At 39.2% G+C, this 12,083-nt stretch overlaps 1 protein-coding gene across 1 annotated transcript in view; it reads right to left on the reverse strand.

Moving 5' to 3' along the window:
• The window catches only part of LOC139700268 (anoctamin-7-like), a 540,106-nt gene extending 534,344 nt beyond the window's left edge, over positions 1-5,762 (reverse strand). Inside the window, exons 1-2 of the mRNA XM_071598904.1 lie at positions 5,747-5,762; positions 5,270-5,616 (exon numbers count right to left, since the gene is read on the reverse strand). Coding sequence (XP_071455005.1) covers positions 5,270-5,616; positions 5,747-5,762 — 363 coding nt within the window. The remainder of the gene's footprint in view (positions 1-5,269; positions 5,617-5,746) is intronic.
• Positions 5,763-12,083: the final 6,321 nt, after the last annotated feature.

Raw genomic sequence — 12,083 nt, forward strand, 5'->3', positions numbered from 1 at the left:
GAGGGTATGAAAAAAAATGGGAAAGGTGAACTGGTCAGGAAGAAAGACAAACAATTAAGTTTTGGTCATGGTAGAAAGGGAATTGAGGAAGAGAGCTGTTGGGAGAAAGTCAAAGAAGGTCGAAAAAGGCGGATGTTCAATATTTATTTAGAAGTCATGTTAAGCTCAAGACGGTAATAGACAGAGTGGGGAATGTTGGAAAAGTGAGGTAGCGGAAGGAAAGGATATTAGGAATTTTGGATGGAACTAAGGGAGGTATAAAATATGAAGAGCGACCAATTTGTACACAAAACATCTAATGAGAAATAATGTACGTATTTTTATAAGAAGTGTGAAGAGTGTTGGCCAAATTACACTCATCAAGTCCTTTCGGGAATGGGTCTTTGGTCTCGAATATTAAGACACGATATTTCTATCGGTGGGAACAATGTCTTAATTATTGGCAAGACATGATTATATCTTTTCTTTCCAGACTATAGAGACTAAAAGACCAACTCTGTTCGAGCCAGTCATCGAATACCAACTATCGTATTTAACCCTCGAATCATTCGTGAGACTTCATCGACCAACTTCGAAGCGAAAGATCCATTAAAAAGCGGCCAAAAAAATAAACTCGTTCTTTACCAATCTATATTAACGTAAATGGACAATGGTGTAACACGTTGAAATTATCTAACATTTAGAAGTTGAGTTAGTACTGACTGGTAAAAAGGGTACATTTATTTCATTGCGATATATCTGTTCAATATTTTACGTTTATAAGGAGTTTTTATTCAGTTAGAATACTATTCTCCATTAAATAAATTGTTAATTGCTATTTTAGATATTATAAAACCATTAGACCACATGGGACAAAAATAACCTGGATGTAATGCGTCCGGTGGCCCAAGTATTTACATATATTGACAAGACATTTAGCAAATAACGATTACTTAGTTTAACACATTAGATCTTCTAAAATATCTTTTTGTCATACGAGACGGGAGCGAATTAATAACTAAAAATGTAATAAGACCTTAAATTAATTCCAAGATTTAAAAAGTTTCTACGTAGATGCGAATCTAAAAAAATATTTTAGACCAGCGTTATAGGTATTAGGGTGACGCGATGGCCATTGAACCGTATATTCGATCCGAGGGCTTACGAGTGAGTGCTCGTAAGTGAGCATCACAAAGGTGGCGAATTTTTAGCAGCGGTAAACCAAACCCCATCCGTTTGCTGTGTTCAATGCAGCGCTGAAATTGTAGAAATCAGACCTTCACATGGGTCGTTAAATATTATGTTACTTGGGCGGCTTTCTTCAAACAATAGACAGATGACAACGCCGGTTTTCCTATTAATTTCTTCCATTGCTCGAAACTCGGCATACACTTAACTCCGCATCCATTGCCAACTATTATTTTGGTAGTCTACCGTTTTAAGGTAGGTTTTCTACGGACAGAACTGAACAAACACCCCAACATCTCATTGCCTCTCGTAATAAAACACAACCTGACATCAGACACTACAATAAACCCTTTCTTAATCCCGCATACTTCCTTCCCCCCTTAATTCCGTCCAGGATGCATAATCTATTCCTACCCATACCTGGCTTATCTACCGATTTATCCTTTATATATCACAGCCTTTAACAAGCCATCGTCAATCAAAATACTCTGAATCAATCCATCTTTCCTGCCCCTTCAGCATTTCTCACTAACAATCTCATCTTTCCTACCCCCTCACCACGCCCGGCATTTCCTCGTTTGCTTCATTTCTGTCCACTTCACCTTGTCAACCCTCTCCACACCCATATTTCAAAAGCCACCAATCTAGTACGCTTATCACCCTGCTTTAATGACCACGTTTCCAAACCTGTGGGGACATTTATTTTATGGTCATTGAAAACCATGCACCTTATTAACTGAATGAAACCCATGACACGCAATGGATATCCCGTAAAGCATTAAAAAACTAAAGTTAACAATCAAAATAAAGTGAGCACCAATTTTTTACCAAAATATTGTCATAGAAATAACAACTGAGATACAAAAGTAAATAATAAAAAACAAATGTTGAACTAAACACTGTCAAAGAAACAACTAGCGTCTGCTTTTTAAACAAGGCCAATTAGTCGGATAACTCTCCCAAAGCAATACTCTTCTGAAGCACTAAGTAGCGAGGCGTGTTCCTTTTAAAAAAAGGATAACCTCTTCTTTTGCACTGCCCTACGCATCGACTTGCGAATATATCGGATGCGAAACCCTAATGGTTCCACTTTACCGTAGACCGGGCGTAAATGAAGGCTTTTCCGAGCTTCGACGCCAGGCAAGGCTTCGCTTGCAGCATGGAGAACTTTAATAAAGGTATTATGAAGAAGCCCTTCAGTTTCATCATTCAAAAAACCTTAGGAGGAAGTGTAACGTCAGATAAAACAGAGTTTGATTGGCGGAGCGCGTAACCGCTCTCTTTAAATTGAAATGCATTAAAATACCAGATAAAATTAAAATTTATATATATGACGCGCGAGTGTTTGCATTAGTTCTTGTTCAAAAATATTATTTTATATCGTATTGTTAGCTTATTGTGTAATGCATATTTCACGATGATTTCATCAATTTGACTCCAGTATTGCGTCAGCGGAAACCGTTGCAAGTTGGAACACGTGCAGTTCGCCAATGACAACAAAGAGGGAACACGTGACGTTGAATTGAAATTTTGCGTCTGCCTGCAGAAATCTTCATCCAAGAGCTAATGTGATGCTACCCGAAGTTTTGGCGGAGCCTCTTCTTCCCGATAAAACATCTAGAAGATGGTTTACCATGTTTAAAGATGACAGACAGTCAATTTTAATGGAAAGTGGAATCGTAGATATAGACACTGCTCTTATGGAATATTAACACCGCTGATGCCATTGCACCTCACTCACACAGTTTTAAAAGTATCCTTAGGCATAACGTACCAAGAAGATTTCATCTTTATGTACTACCTCCGACTCAAATCAATTCCACATTTTCGAAAGGGCCAGTATTTTTTCGTTGCGGAGTTAAAATACGTTTATTCTGCTTAATATACTTGACATATTTTAGGAAGACAATGGAAGTTTATTCTTAACCCAATTACTCTAATTTTGCTAATGGCCTTTTCGCCACAAAACTATCACATGTAATTTTTCAGTGCCTAATAAGTGGAAATAAGATTTTTTTACTACCGGAATCATTTACTTCAACTCTGCCCCGAACGTGGCTACCTTGAATACACCCCATGCCATAGCCCTTACCGTTGGAATGTAAGGAATCATGTAGATGTGAACTAAAGAAAGCAAATCAAATGATATTTTAGAATATTCGACCAATCGAGATCGCCCACGTATGCGCCTTACAAATCCTAATGTAAAGCGAAAGATATCCAACGTTGATACAAGTGATTAAATGCTCCAATCACGTGCGTGAGTCCCTCGTCTACATAAATGCCCGCAAGTCGCTGCGGGGGCGAGTGGCGGGGGGTGTTAGGTCACTACCGGTAAAAAAGAATAAAACCACATGCAAAACCAACATGCTCACGTGAACCTACAGCCTCAGAGGCGTATATATTCATGTTAAAATCTTTTTAATTACACGCATGCAAATACATTTACTATCAACCAACAAACATATGCATCTACAAATGTAACAAAAATCTATTCAATAACGTGCAAATTAGAATTAAAAAGTAGAAGGGGGAAGTCTACTAGCAAATGGTAATGAAATGCAGCTCATGGTCTCCGCCCCCAAAGACAGTTAAGAAATGTGACATACCGCAGCAGGCAGGCAGCGGGGGATCTTGAAAACAAAGTAGGGCAGGCAATACTGTAATAGACACTATATTGCAACATTTTCTGAGTGTAAAAATCATTCGCCTTAATGATTTTTCCACTCTGAAAATGTTGCATTGAATTGCACATTAGCGGATGACTCCGTCAAAAGTTACTGTTGCGGCATCTCCCGCAGTTTCTTTGGAATTAGACACTACATTCTTTAATGGTAGTCCCATGCGGTCATGAGGGAAGGGTTTTGAGCTCGTCTCCTCGTGCTCCATCGTCAAGAGTTGAAGAAATATGCCAATAAACTTGTATACCAATGTCCTAGTATAATAGCAAAAAAATACGAGAAACAGCGAAGTTATCATTTTATCAGTATAGTTCAATAAACCTTTGAAAGCCGTTTCGATCATCGATTTTCATTATTTAACACTATATCGCTTTTCCAGGGTGCGTTCGGAAGGAGACATCAAGAAAAAAAAACGAGTATTCCGATTACCTCGGCATAAAAGAAAAGAAAGGCTTTTTGAATGGCTGGATTAGTTGGATTTAATCCTTTTGAATGTTAGGAGAATATGGTGTTACGTCCAGACTTGGCTGCGATGTTGGAGCGATGTTTTTCCAGGACAAATGTTTTATTTCTCCATTCCTTTTGCCTGGTGCTCATATCCCCTATCTGCATGTGGCAGGCAAAAGGGTTAGACATGAGAAGAAACTCATGAACACAAGGTCTTAATTCTGTTAAAAGACCCACATGTCGAAAAATATATCAAGTCGCAGTAATTACAGATCATTATTTTTTTATAATGAGATTCATGACTCACCTGCAAGCCACCACTAGAGTGTGTGGCACGGGGTGATTACACCCTATACTACTTTTGATCCGAGATACTCTTCACCCCTAGCTCAGTTGGACAACGTAATTCTGATTGTTCATCGTTCTTGGGAAAAATGGCATCATCTGTTCTACATGATCTCTCCTACCGAAGTAGGATGGGACAAATTATACATTTTCAACATCAACGCTGAAGAGATATCCTTCCAATGTATGCAAGAGATTAATTCCGCAACCGAACCTTCTATGCACCGTAATTAATTCCCATCCTAGCTCGTCTTATTATTTTGATACGCTACTAAGTTTGTCATAACAATGTTTTACAAATCTAGTTCCTCTACGTTGTACACGATCTAATGTTGGTATCAATCCAACTTCTTGAGGATGGCATTCATACTAGCATATTTTAAATGAGGCCTGAATTGCGAAATATAGCTTTCCTCTAATTCAGCTAATACGTATTTTTTTACGTTCATTACTGATTGGCCTGAATTTTCTTGTCTTTGATCTCCGTGACTTTTTTTTGGGCCCAGTATATCACTACTTCCAGGCCTCCGACGCATTGGTGACTATTTTGTCAACCGGAAAGGGGATATGGAGGGGCGCGGAAAGGAGCGGATGTAAGAAAGGAAGAACATATAGGGCAATGCGCTCACCTGCAGTCCTGCCAGTATCACGCGCCGCTTCTGGCTGGCTTCTTGTTGAGACCTCTTGATGGATCCGATCGTCCTGAATCTCTCCGAATGGGCACTCACGTCCCCTTCCTCTGCGACCCCCTCCCCCGCCGCCCCAACACCCTCCTCCGCCCCTCCTTCCAGGCCCCTTCCCGCCGTCCTTCTCATGCTGCCGTAGCCTCCTCCCTCGGAGGCCGCCTTCCGACCGCAGCCGCGATCCCCTCCGCTCCCCCCGCCCGCGTCGCCGCCCCCGACCATCACCCCGCCCCCCTTCAGCTCGAGTCTCTCCTCGAGCATCTCCCCTCCCTCCCCTATCGCAAACACTCCACCTGCAAAGTACACAAAGAGGACACGAATATGAGACGATGAAATACACACAGTTTTTTACCCTGATCATAACACAAAAGATTTTTCCAAGCCATGAGATTTAGAGGTGGGTCATTTCTCTTCATTTCTCACATTGAGCGTGGGTCATTTCTCTTCAAACCTAAAAAAAATTCAATATATACATGTATGCAACTACCGCCATCTCCAGGTAAGCCCGGGTACTTCTGGGCCTTCTTATGTATTTGTGTTAATGTAGAAAATATTAGCATTGTTAATATCGATTGATTAACCAGATTAATTAGGATGCTAAAACAAAAGTATTTATTACTTTTTACTGACTTACATACTACCAGCGAAAGCAATATTCTTGCGACATAGAAAGTTGTTGTTTCAATGGTTTACACATGTATATATATATATATATATATATATATATATATATATATATATATATATATATATGTGTATATATATATATATATATATATTCATCATCGAGAGTAGCAGGCTGTAAAATCTAAACCTGCAATCTCTCACCCTCAGAAACACTAACTACACATGGCCTTAGTGAATTATTATTCATTGGAAAGCCCACGATTGCGGCGGGGGATTTTAACACCATAAGCCCGGACTAGAACTGTAGGACCGAGAACAAGAGAGGAAGGTCGCTAAAACAGCGGAGCAAGAATAATAGCGCTAACAAATACGAGGGTGAGCTGAAAACTAATGCACACATGTTTTTAGACCACAAATAAAATGATATTCAGAAGCGCTCCTGGTGGCATGTGGAAGCAACATTCCCCCTCAAGATGCATGCACAGGTTTGATGTCGTTTCACTCACCCAGTGTATTTAGAGATGCGGAAATATGGAGACGTGTTCTAGGGATATGTCCACGCGATTTAGACAGCGTGCTGTAATCGAATTTTTAACTGCTGAAAAAGTTACTCTTACGTCGCATCCATCGTCGTTTAAAGGCTGTTTATGGTAATTATGCTGTTGATAAGTCTAGTGCAAATAGCTGGGTAGTAAAATTTCGTGGTTGCGAGCCTGGAAAGCCATAAGTTGATGAAACACGCAGCGAACGTCCGATCACTACTACAGACGATAAACATCGCAAACTCGGCGAAGATTTTATTCAAAATGACCGGCGAATCACTCAAAAGCGTATCGCAAACCATATTTGAAGGAAGAAGTTTGTCGTGTTAAAGGAAGCCTGGGATATAATGGAGATAATTGGGATAAGTTAACAACCTTGCCAATTGAATAAATTAATGTCCTTCCTTTTCGGATAAATCATCGAAATTACATCCAAGAATTTAAACACACACACACATGTACATATATGTATACGAGTATACATGTCTTCTACTCTATTTCACTTATTTTCTCCATCTTCACCACGGCAACCCATTTCGAAAGCCTCCAATCTACGCCCACCAATAGAGTCAAAATTTAAATTCATGGATTTATGATATACCTAAGAATCCTATCTCTGCGTCAATCTTCATCATTTCCTCGCAGGTTTAAACAAGAGGAGGATATATATGAGAAAACTTCCCCTAGGAGGAACTAGAACTTCCATTTGTAACTCTTTTCCATTATTTTCGCTTTTAAAATCTGAGGGTTGAACGACTCAATTCATGGCTGCGTCTCCACGGGAGAATAAAGTCACCTCTCATCATTGGGGTGAACATCCTCGAGGTAGCTACCTCGTGACATCCGATTTCTTTTTCTTTATCTTGTGACCGCGCCGTGACCTTTTGGCCTCCTCTCCGCGTCAGATTCTTCACAGACCAGTGCACAATCTAATCGAATCTTTGAGTGTTGACTGCCTAGTGGAGCACGTGACCTCTCGTACTCGAGAATCAAATCTTGGTTTTATGCTGGCAAAAGACGTAAAAAAATCGGTCCATTTTTTCAGCGAATTAAATCATGGAGGATTTTTTAGCAGCATTTCTTACAAAGGAAATGAGGAAAATGTTTTTTGCTCCAACTTTATTCCGCGGAAATTATCCTGAAAACGCAAAAATACCAAAGTAATGAGATTCTTGAAAAGAAGGAAATCTTATTTTAACATTACATTACGGTAAAACAAACTAATGAAAATGGATATTTTCCAGGATTCCGTTAGTGGGCTATTGGAAATGATTACATTCGTTTTTAAATAAGGAGACTTGTGTTGAATATGAACGAATTTATAAGAAGAACAGATGTTGGTACCAGGTTCAGTAAATTAGAAATTGGTAAACTGGTATGTTAGAGAATGGCAAAGACATAAATAAGGAGCGAATGGCTTCATGGATCTAAGACCTGATATTTGAAGCAATAAGAGGATAATATTCGAGGCCTTTGGTATGCTGGTATGAGGTAGGGGAACAGAGAAAATAAGTTGGACAGAGGGAGTTACACAAACGCCGAGGTTTTAAATACTGAGGGCGAATGGAGGATTCTGCTATTAGGGATATCCGAATAAGGTAGAAAAAGTGGATTATGGAGGAAAATTTGGAAAGGAATAGGATGTTGATAAGGTGAGGGAGAACGGTAAGAAGGATAGAAAAGGAACAAAAAATTACATTTCTAGACTCCAAGAAGGAAAGAAAATGTTATGAATAAATTAAGGAAGAAATAATGTAGGTCAAACAAAGAGGAATCTTTTGCAATATATCACTGCTATATGAATCTGGAAATTAATGTTTCTTTTAGGATAGGATACGTCACGCGAAGACAGTACGGATTAAGGGATTCTAATAATTAATATATATATATATATATATATACACACACACACACATATATACACACACACATATATACACACACACATATATATATATATATGGTAAAAATGCTCAAAGTAACGTAATCATGATCCGATTCGGATATACTTTTCTGAAATTTTTGGTTTGAAAAAAATAGATTTACAAAAAAATACTTTTGTCACAAACAGATGGCAGTAGAGTTTGACTCAGAATTAATATTTCAATTCATTCCCTCCAATGTGGAGCGACAATTATACTGCCGCATCCTTTCTTTAGCTAATTTCTCAGTTAGAAACGTATATTATTATTTATGCCGGCTGCTGAGCCAACGCTTCCTACATTGTTAATAGCTCCTGCAATATTCGATAGTCTCGGATTAATTATTTTTTTAAAAGATAATTTTTTTAAATGTATCATTTTTTTGGTAATCTGCAACTAAAAATTGCTTTATGCCCAACTGAAGTTCTGAGAGTTCAATTTTAAAGTACATTATTTCGTCTTTCGAATTACTCAAAATCCCCAGTAAAATTAAATCCCAATTGTCCAAAGCATATACGAAATGGCGTAACCACAGACGACACCATGATAAAAAAATTACCCAGGTACATAAAAAGGTCTGTAATGTATACGAATTAAATTTACTCGTATGGGCAAATTGGCCCGGCGAGCCGGTCGGGTATATGCGCTAATATGGGTATAAATGGTTGTTAGGGTTCGTCCAAAAGTCTACTACAGTTAGAATACGATACTAACCTTGATTAAATGAACAGCCTTTAGTTCGCCGGCGATTATAAAATATCAAAAAAGAATGCCGACTTAAAGGAATGTGACCAATTACAATCGCGCGACCTAACACTCGCAATTTCTACGGCAAATTGCGTCAATTATTTCGAAATGCAAAATATTCTCTTAGCTTTCAGTCAAGCAAACACTCGTATTTCATACTAGGTCGAGGGTCATAAAATAGGAAGAGGTACCACAGTCAAGGACCTCCGAGGTCAACTTGATTTCGGACCTCAACTTCGGTGACCAAATTAGCTCTTTGGTCTCTAAATGCTTGAAACTCCCGGAATTTGTTTTCGTCATAAACTTCAACCTTACCAACGTCATCGAAACTTTCCTCATAATTCTGATTTACAAATTTCAGATGGGAGTAACCTTACTCGGAATTCACAGACAGTAAAACACTATGGGCGCAAACGAGTTTGTAAAGTGGCTGCGTTCCAAAACATAGTTCACAGGATTCGCAACACGAGGACCTGTGACATCAGGATTTTTTCACCTCGATTACTTCCAAGAAAATTAATGGACGCGCGTATGTTTCTCAGGGCATCACGCCATGAGACAACTGGAGCGCAATCACAACTTGTTCGCTCAATCGGACAAGGGGTTATCCCCCTCCCTCTCCGTCATTCACTTCGCAGTCAAAACAGTCAATATTTTTGGACGAATGTGTAAAAAAATTTTGGAAACATCCATAATCGTGGGGGTATGAAACGAATTTTGCAGCGCAAGAAACCATTAATGACACCCTGTTTTTCGAAGACACTATACATACATGCGTTCAGGAAAATATTTAATTTTACCAAAGCAGCAGAAGAACTCTAATGCGCGCATAGCATATTGTCAACAAGAAAAAAAGAAATACATCGATGCAAAACAGTTTCGCCTTGACCGCAAAATGAATATTACATGCCTTGGAATTTCTTTGCACATTCATCAATGACTCCGACAAATTAACTGTCATGGCGATTACCCGCAGGTCTTCAAATTTATCAATGCATCATTTAATACGGTATCACATACATACCTCAGTATGTGTAGTATCATATCACATCTTTAAACTAAAATTTTATCTCCTCTAAAATATGCGTACATATGCATATTACAAATGTGGTATCTCGCGTGATCACGATTAATTCTTTACAAACATGCATAATAAATTTCACTGCCTTTCCTCATATATTTTACAAAATGTTTCATGTTATTTTCCACAGTTAAAACTTAATTTTTTTTCATTTTTGTTGTAGAAATCATTCAAATTTGAAGAAAGAGAAACAAAACTTCTTCACAAAAATAAAACGTTTAGTAAGCGACGACCTCTTTAAATCAGAGAATTATCTTTAAGAGACTTGCAACTGGAGATGACTAGGTTAGTGAAAAAGTGTACAGCTTATATATGTGTGTCAGAGGGCGGTTCAATAAGTACCCGTGTTTGAAGACAAAGGGCGTTCCTGAGGGAAGTTTATGTTATCATCATGTGCTGCCATCTATCAAACGACGGTGAAACATATTTCAGACTGATTTAAAGGTTATTTTGGATTTGACAGCCATTCGAGTAAGACGTGTTTCGTCATTTTCGCTAAGATGGAAAAAGAGCAGTATCGTTCGTTAATTCGCTTTTTGTTTTTGGATGGGAATAAATGCGAGGAGATAAAAGCAAAGTTGGATTCTATTTATGGGGACACTTCGCCATCTATGACCACAGTTAGATATTGGTTCAACGAATTTAAACGTGGGCGAACATCTGTTTTTAATGAGGAGCGACCGGGACGCCCGGCAGACGTGGTTACCGAGGAAATCTTTCAAAAAGTCCACGCCATGATTCTCGCTGATCGACGAACGAAAAAGCGCGAAGTAGCAGAGGCCGTGGGTGTGTCGACCGGAACGGCATTTAATATTTTACATGATAAGTTGGCGATGACAAAATTGTCGACCCGATGGGTGTCGGGATTGCTCACGGTGGACAACAAGCTGGTCCGGCTGTCAACTTCGAAAACTATGAACTACGTTATGAATTGCTGCCGCACCCCCCGTATTCACCCGATCTGGCTCCCTGCGACTTTTTCTTATTCCCTAACCTGAAGAAATGGCTCGCGGGAAAAAACTTAGCTCAAACGAGGAAGTTATCGCCGAGACAGAGGCGTATTTTGGAGAGTTCGACAAATCCTATTTTTTGGAGGGGTTAAAAAATGGCCGGAACGTTGGGAGAAGTGTATCTTTCTAAAAGGGGACAATGTTGATAAAAATAACAAATGTATTTGAAAAAAATGGTTTCTTCATTTCTAACACGGGTACTTATTGAACCTCCCTCGTATACCTCTATAGCATGATCTACATGAAGCATATCTTCTTTACCGACTTTGGCCAAAAACATAGGTCACCATATGGGTGAGGGATTGACGGACATGAAATACTACCTTGATCAAAAGAAGAAAGAAAGAAGAAGTGGTCGTGAGTCAATCGAAGATGATGAACGCAGTGGCAGACCATCGACATCGAAAGTCGGTGAAAAAATTGATAAAGTAAAAGAAATGTTGGTCAATAACCGCAAATTAACCATCAGAGAAATAGCGGAGGACTTGAACATTGCCTATGGATCCGCCCAAGACATTGTGGTTAATGATTTGGGTTTCCGTCGTGTAGCAGCAAAGTTGGTGCCAAAAGACCTCAATTTCATGCAAAAAAGAGACCGTGTTGACGTCGCAAAAGACATGATTTGCGAGGCTGAATCCGATCCCACATTCATCAAAAGGATCATTACTGGAGACGAGACGTTGGTTTATGAGTACGACACGCAATCCAGACATCAGGCAAGTGAATGGCGCTCACCAAATTAGCCGAGACCAAAAAAACCACGTCGTTTTCAGTCAAAAAAGAAGGCAATGCTGACGGTTTTCATGGATTACAACGGTGTAGTGCATCATG

The sequence above is a fragment of the Hetaerina americana genome, unplaced genomic scaffold (assembly GCF_022747635.1).
Source record: "Hetaerina americana unplaced genomic scaffold, ioHetAmer1.1.p SCAF_10, whole genome shotgun sequence".
In the NCBI taxonomy this organism is placed as follows: domain Eukaryota; kingdom Metazoa; phylum Arthropoda; class Insecta; order Odonata; family Calopterygidae; genus Hetaerina; species Hetaerina americana.